The sequence below is a fragment of the Pelodiscus sinensis genome, chromosome 6, assembly GCF_049634645.1.
Source record: "Pelodiscus sinensis isolate JC-2024 chromosome 6, ASM4963464v1, whole genome shotgun sequence".
Classification (NCBI taxonomy): Eukaryota; Metazoa; Chordata; order Testudines; family Trionychidae; genus Pelodiscus; species Pelodiscus sinensis.
This window is the reverse complement of record NC_134716.1, coordinates 58,939,921-58,958,305: the sequence shown is the minus strand read 5'-3', so window position 1 is coordinate 58,958,305 and position 18,385 is coordinate 58,939,921. Positions and strand designations below refer to the sequence as shown.

The following is an 18,385-nucleotide window of genomic DNA, read 5'->3' as shown; positions in this document are numbered from 1 at the left end:
AGTGAGACTCTCAGACAGGCACCCAGGCTTTCCATGCCACCACATGCCACTCAGAGCATCCGGCTGCAGATGCTGTGTTCTCTACATACCACTAAGCCCAATCTTTGATACAGTTGGTACCGCAAGTGTTTAGGTACCCTGAGGATCTGATAATACTTCGTGAGCTGGGGTATTTTCTGTGAACTAGTGGAGGTTTGTCTCTATCAAGATGCTCTCTGTGACCAACTCTTCTATCACTATAGCACCACACTTGCCCTCAGCTACTCTGCAAGTGGTACAGATCTCACCCCCTTAGAGTATGTGGCTGAGAACTCACCATATTCTCAAATTTTGGTGAAGGCTCCTTATCTATTCCAGAATACGTCATTCTCTCTATTACACTGACATATTACAGGAGGATAGACTTCAGATGATGCCCACATGGTGGGAACACAGAGGGCTGCTGCCACTTTTGCTATGTGGGCCCTTCAGTGGCTTTTGCTGGGACCATTGTCCTTCTATCACTAATAATTTACATCAAAGTCTTTGCAACACTCAAGGAAAGAGAGAGGAACCCATTCTCCTTAGCTCCCTTTCCACCATCTATGCCAGAGGAAAAGACCTTTGAGGTGCAAGAGCTGATAAGGAAGTGACAACTCTTACTAATATTTCCTCCTCATGTCATGATGAAGTTCTCCTGCCTCCATCACCTCTGTGGCAGATGACTTCAGGCAATTTCTGGAACTGAGGAAGTGGATTTCTGACTTGCTGTTGATTCCCTTAGCAGAGGTTCAGTAGTCCTACCATAAATTGCTAGGTATTTTACAACTTAACATCTATGAAGATTGCCATTTGGGTCAATGAAACTTTTATGGAGCCTTCTCAAATAGTTTAGCAAATTCCAGTTACCACACTACCTACCTTCTACAGGGTGGATAAAAAGCATTATGATCCAGATAGGGAACTGGAGTATCAATTTTCTCATCAAGCACCATATTCCCTAATAGTGGAAGCCATTAATGAACAAGGCAGACATAGTTCAAAGTCCATCCTGTACATGAAGAAGCATAAGAGGCTTGATCTTTTTGGTCATAAATCCTATGTATTGGCTATACTTCAGTTCAGAGTAGCAAATCATCTAATCTCATGGCCAAATACAACAGTACTTTTATTGAACATCTGCCAGAAAACATTCAGATCAGTTTAGATTCTTCTGGCAAAGACATCACTCCAGGTCTCCTTGGATGCCACAGATACTGCAGCATGATCTATTTCCACTACAGAAAAAGCATCTTGGCAGCAGCTGTCCGGGTTTCCAAGGGAGGTTCAGAGTACTGTCAAAGACCTCCCCTTTGACAACTGAAAGCACTTTGCAGACTTGATGTATGCATCTCTCCACGCTTGAAAAGACTCAAGAGCTATGGCTGAAATCCCTAGGATTTTGCACTTCTGTACATAAAAGGAGATTAAAGAGGTCTCAGATGGCAAAAAGAGCACACCCAACCCCATATTCAATGTATCATAGGCCCCTTGAATCCACGATCAAGAAGCTATAATAATAATAATAATAATTAATAAAGAAACTCTCTCTAAGGCTGTGTCCAGACTCAGGGTTTTTTTCGGGAAAAGTAGCCTTTTTCCGAAAAAACTTCACCTGCATCTAGACTGCAGCCGCGTTCTTTCGAAATTAAATCGAAAGAACGCGGCTTTTCTTTCGACGGCGGTAAACCTCATTTCACGAGCAAGAACACCTTCTTTCAAAAGTGCTTCTTTCGAAAGAAGGCGTTCTTGAATGTAAATAGGGCTTCTTCGAAAGAGAGCATCCAGACTCACTGGGTGCTTTCTTTCGAAAAAGCGGCTTGCTCTTTCAAAAGTTCCGCGTGCAGTCTAGACGCTCTCTTTCGAAAGAGGCTTGCAGTCTAGACATAGCCTAAATCTTCTCAGCAATCCATGTCCTCAAATTACAGTTTGGTTGAGATGCTCAGTCACCTAACCAACACAGCCTAACAGCTGCAACATTAACTTCTTCCTCTTCCTGTTTTAAAGATCCTCAACATATTTTGCACTCTTTGCTTTACCAACTGCTTAGGAATTTTGCCATTGTTAATTGAATAAATCCCCACAAATCAGAGATTCTATACTGAACTGGGACTTGAACCTAGTACTGAATTGCCTTATGTACCATCCTTTGAACTCTATGTGTTTTTTATTAGATTTCTCAATTAAGACAGCCTTGTGGTAGCAATCACTTCTGCCTGAAAGTTGGGAGAACTGGGAGCCTTAATGACAGACATCCCCACTTATGATAGTCACAAGTGAGAAAGTATTGCTGTGAGCACATCCAAGGTTTTTTTAACCTAAGGTTTCTTCAGAATTTCTTATTCATCAAACCATTGGTCTCCTGGCTTTTTCACTAAAATGCACATGAAAAAGCCACATTCCATACCCAATATGTCAAGAAGGCATTAGCCTTCTATCTGGATAGGACCAAACCATTTAAAATATCTCCTAGTCTGTCTGTATCCATTGTAGCCAGAATGAAAAACAAGGGAGAAATTACATAACTAGAAATCATGAAAAAAGGAAAGACTTTTATTCTTTCCCTTCCTACCTTCTCCCTCTCCCCCGTATGCTCCCATAACCGGAACAAAAGCAAGATGGAGAGAATGGAGAGCCAGAACTACTCAGGAGTGCAGAGAACTGAATCTACTCTCCCAGCAGCTGAGAGAAAAGTTCCATTATCAAAGATTTTAGATCTAAATATACTTAGTTACATGAAACTATTGATAACCTCGGCTTGTACGTAGTTGATTTTTATGTTTCTGATTGAAAGGGTGGCAATGCTAGAGAGGCATAGCAGTGGCATATATAGTTAAAGACATGCAAGAAAATAATTCCAAAAAAGCATTTCCTAGTTTATTGCAACTCGACAGCAAAGAACCACTAAAATATGTACCTTGTAATTGCACATTGGATAAACATACAATAGTCACGTGTGCATTTTACTTTTTAAAAATTTATTTTTTTTCTGTTTAAATCAATTTAGATCTGGTTGCACTGCCTGATTTTGGAGTAGGTGCTATGGAAAACTGGGGGCTAATGACTTTCCAGGAATCATCATTGATGTACAACCCAAGTGATAAATTCAGAGGCAAAAAGGCTATGATTTGCCTAATTGTTTCACATGAGCTAGGACACCAGGCATGTGGTAAAACATCTGTACATGCATTTATTTATGAAGTTGCTTTTTTCAAGTTGATGTAGATGCAAAGTAATTTTTAACATGGGGAAAATAGTGACTTACATGTGGGGATTTAACTCTTGGTGATAACAAGAGAAAGGAATGCTATAGCAATAACCAAAATGATTTTCAGTTGGTTGAAAGCTTTGATTATAAATTAATTTGGCAGATCAATATAAGAAACAAATTTCAGCATGACACAAGAACCTCCACTGAATATCCATTTTATCTTGAATGAAATTTATAAAATATAATAAAACCATTATTTGAAAACTTGACTGTAACGGGTCATGTATATACACATAATATCTACTAATGAACCATGTGTTCATTGTCTTACAAGATACTTGGATATCTTTGAATAAAATACTCTATTTTAGGAATGAACATGATATGCATATCGAAATAGAGTAAGGATACTCACAATGATTCATGGGAGAACAGATTCCTTAAAAGAATTTTAACAGGAAGATGTAACTATAGGAAAAGGAAAATAGTAAATGGGCTATGCAGCTGTAGAATGAAGGGAAGTATACAAATTTTTATCTGTATCTGGAATGTTTACACAATGATCTTAAAAATTTAAAATTATTTGGTTCGGAATGATAAAATGGTTTCACTTCATTTTTTACTATACTTCATTTAAATTTGCCAAGAGGAAGTAGTTTAAACAACAAAGTTAGCAAAAAGTTAAACTTGGCTACAGTATGTCTGTCCATCTGATGATCTGAAAAATGAGTGTGTTTCTTGAAGGCCAGTAAAATAAATATTATTACTTACTTAAATAGTTTTTAAATAAAGTAACAGACCTTAAGGATTAACAAATAATATGTAATGACATCACACATTCCCAAATGATAAATCAGATTTTTGTTAAATATTAACTGCCAACTAATACTTCATCACAGCTGTTGTAGATGTTGTATTGCTTATCAGGATATGGATTTGCTGATTTTTGGAAGTGGCTGTTTCCCCAGGTCTGTTTATCATCTGCTGGGCAATTTTCCTTTCATTTAAGAACAAGGGAAAACAAAATAGTATTAATTTAATGAGAAATAAGCTATTTGGAAAATATTTGTATTTATTGTTTGAGAAATGCCATGTTTTCAAACTGTAGTCTGGCTTTTTCTGCTAGATTTACAAATTTATATGTGATTATTTAATTTAAATAGAATGGAGAATCTTTTAAAACCACTGTATGTGCTTATGTTATAAAATCTCAGACAAAAGAATTTAAAAATATATAACCATTGACCTGCCTCTGTATCTTTTCTCAAGTTGTATCTTTGGACTACTGAATTTCCACCAATTGGAAAAAAACGATAGCATGTTATTGTGATAATGTATATACTGTAGGGTTGCCAGATGGTTTCAACAAAAATACCTGACACACTTGACATTACATCACAGTCTATATTACATCTTATTTAGAAAATACCGGACATTTATATTTTCTCAATTTGTTTCATGAACAGAAAGCTCAAATACTGGACTGTCAGGTTAAAAACTGGACACCTGGCAACCCTATATACACATTAAATAAAGAGACACTGTTCTTTTGATCATTCATATCTGTTTAACACAAAGGAATGAAAGCATCATTTCAAAGAAATACAATATGAGATATTTTCTCTTTTTTTCTATTTAAGTGGTTTGGAAATCTGGTTACCATGAATTGGTGGAATGATCTGTGGCTTAATGAGGGATTTGCATCTTACTTTGAATACATTGGAGCTAGTTACATGGAACCCAGATTATCACTGGTAAGTACCAAGTTTTCTTCTTACAACCTATAGTATTGTCCTCATCCTGCACCAGGGAGCTTCAATAAATGGGAGCATTCCTACTGACTTTAATGGTCTCATGGTCAGTTCCAATATAACTTTAAATGAAAACTAGGGGTCTGTGCCCCCTTCTCACTACTCTTGCCAACCTCTCTGTCTCTGGGGGTAGGCAGGCCCGGATTTCCCCCCAGACGCTGGGGAGAGAACGGCTGGGGCCACAGCCAGCCCTGGCCTCTCAGCTCTCCTGGCCACAGCCAGCCTGGGCCTCTTGGCCCTCCACTGCTCCCCCACCACAGGCCATGGTATCTCACCTCCCATCTGTGGCTGCCAGGGCCAGGGGCGGCTTTGGGGCCAGGAGTAGGGCCGAAGAGACCGGGCTGGGATGGCTTCAGACCTTCCTTGGTGGCGGTGGAAGAGCCTTGGCCTGGCCCTTCTCAGCAGCTGGGGAGAGAGCTGGGCCTGCCTCGGCCTGGCCCAGCCCCCGGCAGCTGGAGGGAGAGAGCTGGGCCTGCCATGGCCTCAGCCCAGCCTGGCCCATCCCCACCCCCTCTGATGGCTGGGAAGTGGGGAGAGGGCCAGGCCTGGCGGCCAGGGGGAGAGAATCTTGGCCTGGCACTCCCCAGCGGCCGGAGGGAGAGACGGGGTTCTTACCCCCCAGAGAGAGGGGTTGGCAAGCATAGCAAGCAGTGGGTGCAACTGTCTAATTTCATTTAATTTCATTTTAGCTTTTACAACATTCTAAAATAAAATTAAATTTCTAACAGAAAGGTAATTTTGAATAAAAAAATCCACATATTTCATTTCAGCATTTTCTAAATGAAAACCTTTCGATTTTTCTGATTTTTTTTTTTAAACCAAAATAATTTTGCACATTCATCATGGATGCACAACATGTTTCAGCTAATCCAAATTTGCTTTTTTTGTTTAGGGAAAAAAAAGAGTTTTGGCCAAAACGTCTTGCCCATTTCTAATGGTGTGTAAATACTATAGAGACAAAGGTTGCCCCACAATTGCATCTGTTCTTTCAGCAGCATGTACACAACATTTCAGTGTTTGCTTTGAATTTGTCTTACAATAAATTCATTTTGTAATGGTATTCACAATACCTAATTGATATAAGTAGGTTTGGTTTTAGGTACTCTTTTTGTACATACCTATGCAGCTTGTGGTAATTTTTCATTAATTTCTGACACTCCGGCTGCGTCCACACTGGCCCCTTTTCCGAAAGGGGCATGCTAATTTTCAACTTCGTAATAGGGAAATCCGCGGGGGATTTAAATATCCCCCGCGGGATTTAAATAAAGATGTCCGCCGCTTTTTTTCAAAGTAGGAATAAGAGATCCTCCGGGATAGGGCTTTATTCCGGAGGATCGGGCCAGTCTAGACGCTCTTTTCCGGCTTTTCTACAAGCCTGAAAAAAGCGGCGGACATCTTTATTTAAATCCCACGGGGGATATTTAAATCCCCCGCGGATTTCCCTATTACGAAGTTGAAAATTAGCATGCCCCTTTCGGAAAAGGGGCCAGTGTAGACGCAGCCACCATGTTTTATTACATCAAATTACAGAACATAACATTTTACAACACGCCTTATATATTTCAAGTGATCCAATATGATTAATCATGATTCTGTCAAAAATGCAAAGCTGTACATTTTTCATCACTGTGTGAGGTGGGACTTCTCCACAACAGATGATTCCTGTTGCTTGTTTAGGTTAACTGTGTATTATGTGTGTGAATGACTCCACAGCTGATAACATAAATGTAAATTTCTTTTGTTGGAGACTATGGAAACATTGATTGCAACTCTATAGTTAAGATTGTGTTGAGTTTTTCTTTTAAAAACAGGATTTCATTCTTTGCTAGGAATGAATATTAGTGTTTATCATAACCAAAATTGCCACTTGATCTTTAAGCTTCCGCTTAAAGTTAAGCAATCACTTATGTACTTTGCTGAATTGGAAACTACTATAGGTTTGTAAAATGCATTTTCTCCCAGGAGGATCAAATCAGATTTTTAGCCATGGACTCTACTAGTGCATCACTTTGGGTTTCCATCACAGATTATTTATACTCTCTAAAGTAGAATTTAATACCAAAGGAATGTGTAAAGAGCTAAGTTTTCAGAAAAAAGCCTTTGCTTCTTTTTTGTTTTTGTTTTTGGTAGATACAGTTTGCCCTTGTAAAAGTCTGTGTCTAATTTTGTTACCCAAAATATGTGGCAAATCAGAGTATTTAACATAATTAATTATGTGTACAGCTACAGATTTGTGTCTGGAGTCAGGTACAAAAACTAATGGGTTTCACTGCAATTCAAATGCAGGTAAAAATTATCAGCACAAATTGCACCTGCGACATTTCAAAATTTGGGTCCTAAAATTGTTTGCAAAATACAAAACAATCTGCAAATAAATAAGCTTGCACCTTTTAAAAGCCTGTCTCCTCCTCTCTGGCAGTTCAGCTGCTCAAAGTGACCCACATTAAATTTAACAAAAAACCTACTTGCAGATCCCAGGTTAGTAGTTGATACTGCATGACAAATACATGTTCAAACAAAACAGATGAACATCAGTTTCTTCTTTTTCTTACCTGAGTATGAGACTTGGGCTATGTCTACACGACGGGGTTTTTCTGGGATATCAGAGGTATCCCAGAAAAACTCCTCCACGTCCAGGGAACGCTTTTTTTGCAGAAGAGCAGACGTCCTCTTTCTGAAGCCCAGTCTTCCTCCTCTCACAAGGAAGAAGGGCTCTTCCGAGAGTGGAGGCTTTTCTGAAATTTGACCCAGTGTAGACAGGCCAAATTTCAGAAAAGCCTCTTCCGAAAAAACTATTGGAAAAGGGTACACAAATTGCGGAGCGCAATTTGCGTACCTTTTTCTGATAGATCTGTGTAGTGTAGACATAGCCTTGGCTTCAGGACTCTGGGGGAAAAGCTGGTGTAAATTGTCCCAGTTCCTTGAAGTTAAGGGAACAAAACTGATTTACACCAGCCAAAAATCTGGCTGTCCACAGACATTGGAAGCCCCTGCTCTCCTTCAAATGGCTATTGTGGTGTTTAGTCTTTCAACATAGGAAAGAGAAAACATGGAATGTGAGTCTTGCCAGATAAGTGAAGCAAGAACTGATTGTACTCAAAATGTAAATACTGTACATCATTCACTTTTATATTTTGCAATTTTTGTTGCATTTAATAATTTTTACATTTTTTCTTAAATCGTAAAACTTTAGTGCTTTTCATGAAACCTGAATCTGCCATCCATCTGTATGCAGAATATCTGTTACCCTCAACAGGTTCCACCTGTGGAGGATTTGCAGCATCAGGCCCTCTGCCCTCTTTATTCTGCATAAAAATGAGTTCCTTTTGGAGTGGGAGGATTAACTTGGATTACAGATTCATAATATCCAATTTCCTTTTTGACCTGATAGGAAAATTTCAGCTTGTATGTGGTCTGAGTGGTTTATATAATTGGCATTAATTGAAATGAGAATTTGTCTTTTTAATTTTCAGAATCAAATCTTTTACTATCACATGTTACAACCTGTCTTAAGAGAAGATAAAGAAATAGCGTCTCGGTCGTTATCAATGAGAGAAGAAAACATCAAAGGACCATTTTCATTAATTGGCCTTTTTGATATCTTCACTTACAGCAAGGTAAAAAAGAAAAGAAAATATTTTGCTTTTAGGTACATTCCAATAACTTTGCAAAACAGATTTAAAAAGAACTAGCAAAATATTTTATGGCAAAACATACAATACAGGCAGTCCCCGAATTATGCGGATCCGACTTATGTCGGATCCACACTTACAAATGGGGCTTTTCTCGCCCCGGAGCTTGCCGGCGGCGGGACTGCTCAGAGCGCAGCGGTCCCGCCACCGCGTCCTCCGGGGCAAGAAAAGCTGCTCCGGGTCTCCCTGGTGTGCTGGGGGGGACTCCCCAGCACAGCAGGGAGACCCGAGCAAAGCCGCACAGGTGGCGGGACCCCGCTTCCCGTGCGGCTTTGCTCCTTTGCCCCGGAGCAAAGCCGCAGAGGCGGGGGATCCCGTCGCCTGTGCGGCTTTGCTCGGGTCTCCCTGGTCTGCTGAGGGGGGGGAGGGAGCACAGCTAGTGCGTTTTCTCCCGGCCCCCCCCCCCCCCCCCCCAGCAGACCAGGCTTTTGTTGCGGGACGCCTGGGGTAGAGCAGCTGGGGTGCTGCCGGGTTGGTCCTGCGGGGACCTACCCGGCAGTGCCCCAGCAGTTCTGTCCCAGGAGTCCAGATTCAGCAGCTGTTGAAACTGATCAGTGGCTGATTCCAGGAAGCCGGGGGCAGAGCAACTCTGCCTAGGGCTTCCTGTAGTCAGCCGCTGGTCAGTTTCAGCAGCGGCTGAATCTGGAGCCAGTTCTGACTTCCATACAAATTCAACTTAAGAACAAACCTATAGTCCCTATCTTGTACGTAACCCGGGGACTACCTGTAGTTATCTTTTCTTCTAAGACTTCATTTCCCTTGTTCTAATTTTTGTTTAATTATGAACACAAGTACATTGGGGATGGCAAATTTATTGATCTATAGGAAACAATGAATATGAATGCATTTGCAATCTATCCCAAATACTCATAGTCAAAGATCAGTGTCACTTATGAAGAATATGGCTTTAATATCAGTAATTCAATGGTTAAAGTTTATTTAAATAACTCATGTGTTCAAACATCTTATTTATTCCTTAGGGGGCCTCCATTATCCGGATGCTTTCCAGCTTTCTGACTGATCGGTTGTTTTTCAAAGCACTCAATGTGAGTTTAGAAAACTTAACTTCTTCATCTGGGGTTATCCATTTGAAAATAACAATGAGCAGCAACAAGTTTCTCTTTCTGATTTTTTTATTAATCCTTAATGATTATTGTATTTGTTTCATTGCAGTTGTACTTGAAAGCATTTTCCTTTTCAAGCGCTAGCCAAGATGATCTGTGGACTCATATACAAATGGTACTTATCATTTCTTGTTAGTTCTTTTGCTTCAATGGCTGAGATGGGCCAAATTCCGGGCATATATCAACTATGGAACTTTGAAATGGAATTTATCTGTTCCTAACCTAGTTCCTCCTCCCACCCATCCCCCAAACTCATTTTTGCAGGTCTTTTGTGGCAGGAGATTTGATGGGAGAGGTGAGGGACAAAGGGTATAGTTGTCTTGCCTATGCCAGCTGACTTGGGCTTGTAGGGCTTGAGCTAAGAGACTGTTTAATTGTGGTATACACATTAGGGCTTACGTTATCGTCTGAGCTCTTGGACCCTCTCACCTTGCAGGGTCCTAGAACCTGGGCGCCAACCTGAGCCTGAATGTCTGCACTGTAGTTAAACTGCCCCTTAGCTGAGCTCTGTGAGCCCAAGTCAGCTGGCACTGTCCAACTACAGAGTTTTAATTGCAGACATACCCGAAAGCACCAGAGAGGAGGTCTGTGTGCTTACAGCCACTTGCCTTCACATGCACAGACCTGCATAGATCATTCTTTCTCTGAATAAGTTTTGTCATCTTTCCCTGGGCCATTTAAATGGATAAACTTTCCTAGTGGAGTGACATGGTGGGTGAAGTAAGCCTTCATTGGACCTAGATCTTCTGTTGGTGAGAGAGATGATCTTTCAAGCTGACATGGAGTTCTTCAGGTGTAGGAAATGTACTGAGAGTATCACAGCTAAATGCAAGGTGAAACACATTTTTTGGTCATAATTATTAAACACGTATTTTAAGCGTTAGTCTCTAAGGCGCTAAAGGACTACATGTGTTTTAAAGGATCTTTCAAGGTTAAGTACCTCATTAACACTTTTCTAGTCATAAGCGGAAAGGGGAGGACTGGGAAGTGAGGGTTTAAGTGGGTTATAAGTTGTTGCAATAACCAACCTCCAGCTTTTTTTTCTCTCACCAATTGAAGCCAGTCCAATAAAAGATATAACCTCAGTTACTGTGTCTTTTTAATATCCTGGGTCCAACACAGTTACAACAGCACTGCATAGAACCTTTTCTCAGCTTTATCTGTATGTGGCTTTAATAGCCTTTCCTTTTATAACTTCACTTTTATAGAGTAAATATTTTGGCTCAGACAATATTTTAAAATTTGTTTATTTAATGTAATTCACTAAAGGGTGAGGATTTATTTGTTCATATTAGAATGGGGGCCCAACACTTCAGGGAAACTGTCCACCGCCAGCACTTGTAATATTTACCAAAAGTCTGAATAAACTGAAACCTGATGATTATATTTGTTTCACCGCAATCATATCTGAAATATTAATAATGGACTTTTCATTATAATGTCTGTACCAAGATATTGTGGAGAAAGAGTTCATCATGCTAGAACAGAGTCTTACCTTCAGAACAGAGGGTCATATTCTCCTATGGCATACATTGTTAAGTACTGAAATCAATTGAGCTCTGCCAATTCCCACTAATTGAGAATCCAGCCCCAACTCAGTTGTCAGGTGTTACATTATTTTTATTAGTTAGTTTTCATAGTATCTATCTTGTATTCTACATGGTTTACATGAATTGAATAAACAATGTCCCATACAACTAATTGTGTTTATCATTAATCACCCAATCATGCAGATATAGGGTAAAGAGAAAGGTAAAAGAATTAAGTTACAAGACTTTAGCAATGTAATTTCAATACTTTAGATTTCCCAATTGAGTTGGGTCTTTTTTTACAGGATAATGACAATAATGTTTCCCCCATTCTCGATTAGCTACAAAGATTCCCAATATAAAATACACATGAATGTAGACTAAGCAGTTATAATTTCTTAAATATGTTACTATATCTGCAGAGTATTGCAAGGACCAGTATAAATACATGTTTCATAAATGTTTCTAATTCAGCCTTTTCTTGAAGGTTGTGGATACACAGAATGAAGTTCAGTTGCCAGCACCAGTGAAAAATATAATGGACTCCTGGACATGCCAAAACGGATTTCCCATTTTAACATTAAATCTGTCCACTGGCGTTATCAGTCAGAAACAGTTTTATAATAAAAGGACAAAAAACGATACTGCTTACAAGTATGTTTAGTTCATATTTTGAGCATCAGTTTATAAGCTTACCTTTTATTACTGAAAAATGTTGAGTTAGCATTGTATGTTTTGAACAGCCATTTATTCTTTTCCTCCTAGAATTGTCCAAAAAAATCCATTTGAGGCATGAGTTTGAGGAGGCATTGCATGTGATTCCCTTTTGCAAGGGACTACTTCTGCCTGGATAACAGCTGTGCAAGGCAGTTATATGGCTGCAAAAGGCAGAAACAGAGACCATTTAAAAATGGTGGCTAACTTGAGTAGCAGTAGCTTTGGTGCTCTGTTGCAGAAGGTTGGTGTGCTTCTTCATGAGCACCTGAGGTCTCTTGCCTGCACAGAACTCTTTTTAGCAAACAGGATTCTGAAAGTTTTACAGTGTATGGAAGGGGATGAACAGTAATGAAAGGCGAGAATGTAGGAGAATAAAGTAACAGTAGAAGGAAAGTAAATACCCAGAGAAAGATTCTGTTATCTGACCCAACTTGTGTATTAACATCTGAAAAGGTACAGTGCATCAGAGAAGGGAAAGGGACAGCTGGAATTTTAAGTAATCACTTGGAATCTTATTCAACATCAATTTAGAAATTGCTTTCTTACTATAAAAATTAAACTGTCCAATTTGTTTTTTGTTTTGTTTTTGTTGTTTGTGAAGTAACACATGGATTGTTCCTATTTCTTGGATAAGAAATGGATCTGCACAACCGTTAGTCTGGCTTGATACAAGTAGCAGTAAGTAATGTTCTTGTTCAAACATGTAGAAAAGCATATGAACATGAGTGATATTTTAAATTACATTAGAAAGTATAAAAACTCAAAATAAAATTCTATATTCTGCTTTAGTTATACCTCATGTTAAATAAGTACATTTAAATGATGTACAAAAATCTGTTGTTGTAACCATAAAAGTACTCTTTCAGTCACACAATGGAATGGATGTTCTGAAGCAAGATTGCCATAACAATGTAAAATCTGCCATTTTATACAGAGGGACCAACTCTGAAGTCCTTCTTCAGGTTTTACTCATTCTGTAGTCAGGCTGCTTCCATTGACTTCAGTGGGAGTTTTTTCCTGGACTAAGTATGGACTTCGGGATTTGGCCATTATCAGTGCGTTATAATCATATGACTCCTAAATACTGTAAATAACTATACAGAGTAACTGAAAATAACACCTTCGTACATCTAAGGAAACGGAAAAAGTGCCGTTTCAATAATGCATAATTTAATTTGTTCTTATAAATTTGAAGGAGCAGAATTAAAATTAATGTTAAAATGTGCACATGCATCCTCAGTCATAAAAAGGTGCAGTTCCTTCTCATTTAACTATTCTCCAATAAACAAAGTCATTTAGGGTACGTCTAGACTACATGCCTCTGTCGCCAGAGGCATGTAGATTAGGCTACCAGACATAGTAAAATGAAGCGGCAATTTAAATAATCGCTGCTTCATTTAAATTTACATGGCTGCAGCGCTGAGCCGACAAACAGCTGATCAGCTGTTTGTCGGCTCAGCGCGATAGTCTGGACGCACGGGGGTCGACATCAAAGGTATTTGTCGACCACCCAGGTGTGCCTCCTGGGATGAGGTATACCTGGGTGGTCGACAAATACCTTTGATGTCGACACCCGCATGTCCAGACTATCGCGCTGAGCCGACAAACAGCTGATCAGCTGTTTGTCGGCTCAGCGCGGCAGCCATGTAAATTTAAATGAAGCAGCGATTATTTAAATTGCCGCTACATTTTACTATGTCTGGTAGCCTAATCTACATGCCTCTGGTGACAGAGGCATGTAGTCTAGACGTACCCTTAGACAGAGATAAAGCTATAATCACCACTGCTTTAAACTAAAATAAGCTATTAGATAACTGCAGTTCTGAAAACCTAAAAATTTGAAAGTTTGGAAGTTTTGAGTTAAGGTTCTGGAAAGAGTCTTTATGCTATGCTGTACTCAGTCCCACTATTTACTCTCAATATGAGGCCATCACATATGTCTTCAAATACTTTTTTCAGTACATAATAATGATGGTATAATACTCTGTATAAATATGTCAATTCTCTGTATAAATATGTCAGTTCTCCTTTGTCCTCTCTTTGGAGTGGGCATGGCAAAGTCAAAAGTTGTTACATTTATTTTGCATAACAAGAGATAGAGCTATCAAAGTGACCATCTCACCACATGTGGGTAGAAGAAGCAAATAAATAGAATGGTCATTGACCCCAGAATACACTTGTACTTTTTTATTTAAAATTCAATTAGCCACCGCATGAGTGACAGGTTAGCAGATCAGGGCTGTTGCAGGACAAGGGTGTTAAGCAGTGCTCACATTGAGGGAGCTATACTGAGTTCAGTGCTACAGACTAAACTTGTAGGATTAAAGAAAGGCTTCAATCCTTCCCCCACCCTGTTACCCACACTCACATGTGCAGCCCTTAGAACGATGAAAAATCCCCTTGTACTGGCATTTGGAGCATCTGTCTGGAAAAAAAAAATACTGCACATATTGAGTACAATATACAAATATTGTAACCTTGTATTTAAAAAAATACGCCTTCTAATTTGTCAGTAGGCCTCATTCAAGGCTACTTACGCATGAAGTCTGAAGTTTCAAAACAAAGCTCATTCTGATTTGTTCTACCCAAGTCCAAAAAAAGGCAACTGAATATTTTCTTAAAAAACCCATTTTTTGCACAGATGACTCAAATAGCTAAATTAATTTTCGTTAATTGCTCCTGCACTCATTCTCCTAAAATAGAAATCACTTCTGGGTGGGACCAATGATAAAAATTTCAGCTCAAAAGTGGTTTTGGGAACAGTTTAGACAGAGGCCGCTCAGTACAATCTGCAGTCCTAGGGAACACTTGTGTGTGCTGCCCCCAACAATACCCATATTTGGCCCAGCTATCCCATCATTAACAATGCTGGTGTCCTATGCTGCCCAGCTCCAGCGCCCCATCCTGCTTCACTGTGGGAGTAGGTGGGTGGAGCAACTGCATGTAGGGGCAGAATAGGAAAGAGCTAGGGCTGCTACCTCTCCCAGAAGCCATTTGCTGCATTGGTGTCTGGCCATCTTGTCCAGTCAGTTGGTCCCACCTGTAGCCTCGGGAGCAAGCAGAAGACACAGGGAGCGGTGAGCAGCATGAGCATAGGCTGGAGAATAGGCAGAAGGTGGCTGCGCAGCTGGGTGGAGAGAAGTGGCACTTTGAAGGGGGAACTACTGCTTCACTCCAGCTGCTGTCTGAGCAACCCCCCCCCCCCCCCCCATGTTTCTCCTGTGTCCTCCAGCCCACGCCTCCAGCCCTGTAGTTCCCTCTCATCCAAAACACCCATTAAAACCTGATTCTGCAGTCCTTATTCCCGGGGCATAGCACTTACTGTGATACTACTTGTATATGTATTACTCCATGGTCTTCTCTAGATTGGATTTTATTGTTGTTTTTGTTGTTTCTTTTAATCAGGTTAGTTTAACTGTAGTTGAAACACTTTAAGCACCTTGTGTAGGTGCAGTTTTAATACCTTTAAAATTGTTTTAGCTACTCAGGGTCTACCCTAGACTCTGGCTAGCTAAGTAGAGTTTGGTAACTCAATTTTAAAATCACACTTTTTTTCCTAGTCTGGACATGCCAGGGGAGTAACAATGACAGAATCAGACCCTTGATGAGTGATCAGACTGCATAAGGACAGAACGGAGTGGGCTTTGTATTTACAACAAAGGAATTTAGTTGGATGTTTGCTACTGTTGCATAAACTGTCCCAAACAATTGCTTAGAATTATTTAAACACTGGCAGGGAGGCAATTCTAATCTAAGATTACTGCGGGCCGTATTATGGCTTAAGGATAGAGACCCACAGTGGGGCAATATAAAAGCATACTCTCCAGTGAAAAATCCAGGGTGTATTGATCCTCACATGGACATAGTTTCTCCCAGAGATTTTTGACACACAGGCAAGTCTCCATCCATTAGGAGGATGAATCATTCATTCCACTATACCACCTGCCAGCCTGCTCCTTGGTCAGTGCAGGAGCCTTCCACCTGCCTCCTTTAGGAAGTGGGATACGTTTTTGCATTCTGTAGCACATAAAGGATACATCTACACTGCACGGCTATTTTGGGATATCTCCGGTATCCCAAAATAGCCACCCTGCGTCTACACAAGCCACACGTTTTTTTAAAATATTTTTCTAAATAATGGGCATGCTATTTCGCCATCCCGGTAAACCTGGGATAAGGGATGGCTCGAAATAGCACGCTATTTTGAAATTTGGTGCTGTGTGGATAAATAAGCTATTTGTGTAATGCAAATTGCATCTTATTTCAAGTTTAGGGTGCTGTGTTAGATGCACCCAAAGAGTGCAATTGTCACGCTGTGTTTGGGGCTCTTCTTGTGTCCTCCCAGTGCACTGGATCAGGCACAATCTGGCCTCAGTTGTGATCTTGCAGCTTATAAAATCTTGAGAAATTGGCTCAGCTTTTTTGTCTCATGCATAGTTGTAAATAGCAATATATTTAATGAAGTGATGATGCACATGCATGTATCTCAGATTAAAACTGAGCCTATATTTCATAGCAGAGTATTACATTTTGCATATTTGCATTAGTGATTGCTAATATGATACAGCCTTCCCATTTTCAAATGTCCCCACAGAAATGTTTCCTGAAATGCAAATATCAGATTCAGGACATGACTGGATCTTGTTAAATATGAATACGATTGGGTACTATAGAGTTAATTATGATCCATTATATTTGAAGAGATTAGCACAACTGCTTGAAAGAGACCCAAAGGTGAGAACTTGTTTATCAATGATATAAATAAATTCTATACAATCAATTTCTTATTGCAATCATTACTAGTAGTTACTTTAATTGATAATTGAAAGCTAGTGCATTACATGCAAATCGGCCAGATCTGTGACCATTAAAGTTATTTACAAAATTCACTTTGAGTTTAGTAGGAATAAAAGTGGGACTAAAATAGCTTTTCTTTTCAAGTGTGTACTGAAAACATTACATTAAGTTAGGAGCACATTCTACCTATAAAACCATTGTGCCACTGTGGAAGGATCTCTCCATGTAAGGAGGTTGTTCCATGACTTCAAGCCATTGCAAAACCGTACAAGTGTGTGGGTGTTGCTGGGGATTACCTGCACTTCCAGCTGATGGAAGACATTCTGACAGAAATTTTTTTATTCCACCGGAATGTGTTGATTTCATCAAAATTTCTGACAAAAATTTCCCTGATTCCTTGGGTAGTGGACTCCTGAGTCTGCTTAGTTCTCTGGGGACTAGGGCAGCCTCAAGAGGCAGTAGCCTGGGAGTGAGTTAGCCACAAACAAGCTGAAAAAGTTTTCATTGAGGTTCCTTCAAAATGGAATTATGTTCAGAATTTTTCCTTCCATGAAAAATTTCAGGTTTTTTGCAGAGGAAATTTCCAATTTTCAGTGACCTCCACCAATGTTCTGCAAATTCCTGGTTGTCATTTTAGCATCTTGAGACAATTCACATCAATATAACTTAGAACTGCCTCATGGTGTTCTAACTTACAACATAGGAAACTGGCAGAGCACAACATAGGCTCAGGAGAAAGGGAGCATAGAGATGAACTTTAAGGCACCTTTACCTTCTGCCTCAGTTGAGTTGCATGATGTAGTCGGACCCAAATGGAGTGCTTTTTAATTACAAAGTTTAGAAAATGTAAAGACCAAGGCCACTTAAAATGGTTTAAAATGGCCAAATAAACAAATTCTGCTACAAAGTAAAGGAAATAATGGCCAACAATGCTAGAGGAATGGAGAGGCATGGAAAGGGGAAATGTCTCCTATTGGTATTGTTTTATTGACTTTATGGAAACTGCTCTGTAAGAATTGCAATCCATGGGTGTGGCAAGCATGGAAACAGCAGAATTGAGAGCACAGCCTCTCTAAGCTGCATTATTTTCCTTTCCTTCAAACATGAATGGATTTTCGGAACAAGTAAATTCTGAATGTCAGCATAAATTTATGTGGGCTCCCAGTCCATGCTTTGAATTCTCCACTGGCTTTTGTCAGTGAGAGAATCTCTGGGAACTTGAAAGTCATACTGCTATGCAGGCAGCAGGAGAGAGAGAAGCAGAGGCCAGAAGTCAGACTAAAGGATTGGGGTTTGAGACAAATAGACCTTGACTCTGGTTAATGTTAGATTCACCTGCTTTGTCGGGAATCCACAGATTCCTTTGACCAACCCCCCACCTCCACACACGTTCTTCTGAGGTTGTTGGAGAAACTCTGCCAAAGGAACAGTGTAAAAGAAATTTGCAATTTAATTCCATTACACAGGTTTAACCCACAAAATTGCC

At 39.9% G+C, this 18,385-nt stretch overlaps 1 protein-coding gene across 1 annotated transcript in view; it reads left to right on the top strand.

Moving 5' to 3' along the window:
- LVRN (laeverin) overlaps positions 1–18,385 on the top strand; it is a 71,417-nt gene that overhangs the window by 30,610 nt on the left and 22,422 nt on the right. Inside the window, exons 5-12 of the mRNA XM_014579229.3 lie at positions 3,026–3,180; positions 4,870–4,983; positions 8,514–8,657; positions 9,713–9,778; positions 9,906–9,971; positions 11,873–12,039; positions 12,704–12,780; positions 16,697–16,836. Of these exons, the coding sequence (XP_014434715.1) occupies positions 3,026–3,180; positions 4,870–4,983; positions 8,514–8,657; positions 9,713–9,778; positions 9,906–9,971; positions 11,873–12,039; positions 12,704–12,780; positions 16,697–16,836 (929 nt within the window). The remainder of the gene's footprint in view (positions 1–3,025; positions 3,181–4,869; positions 4,984–8,513; positions 8,658–9,712; positions 9,779–9,905; positions 9,972–11,872; positions 12,040–12,703; positions 12,781–16,696; positions 16,837–18,385) is intronic.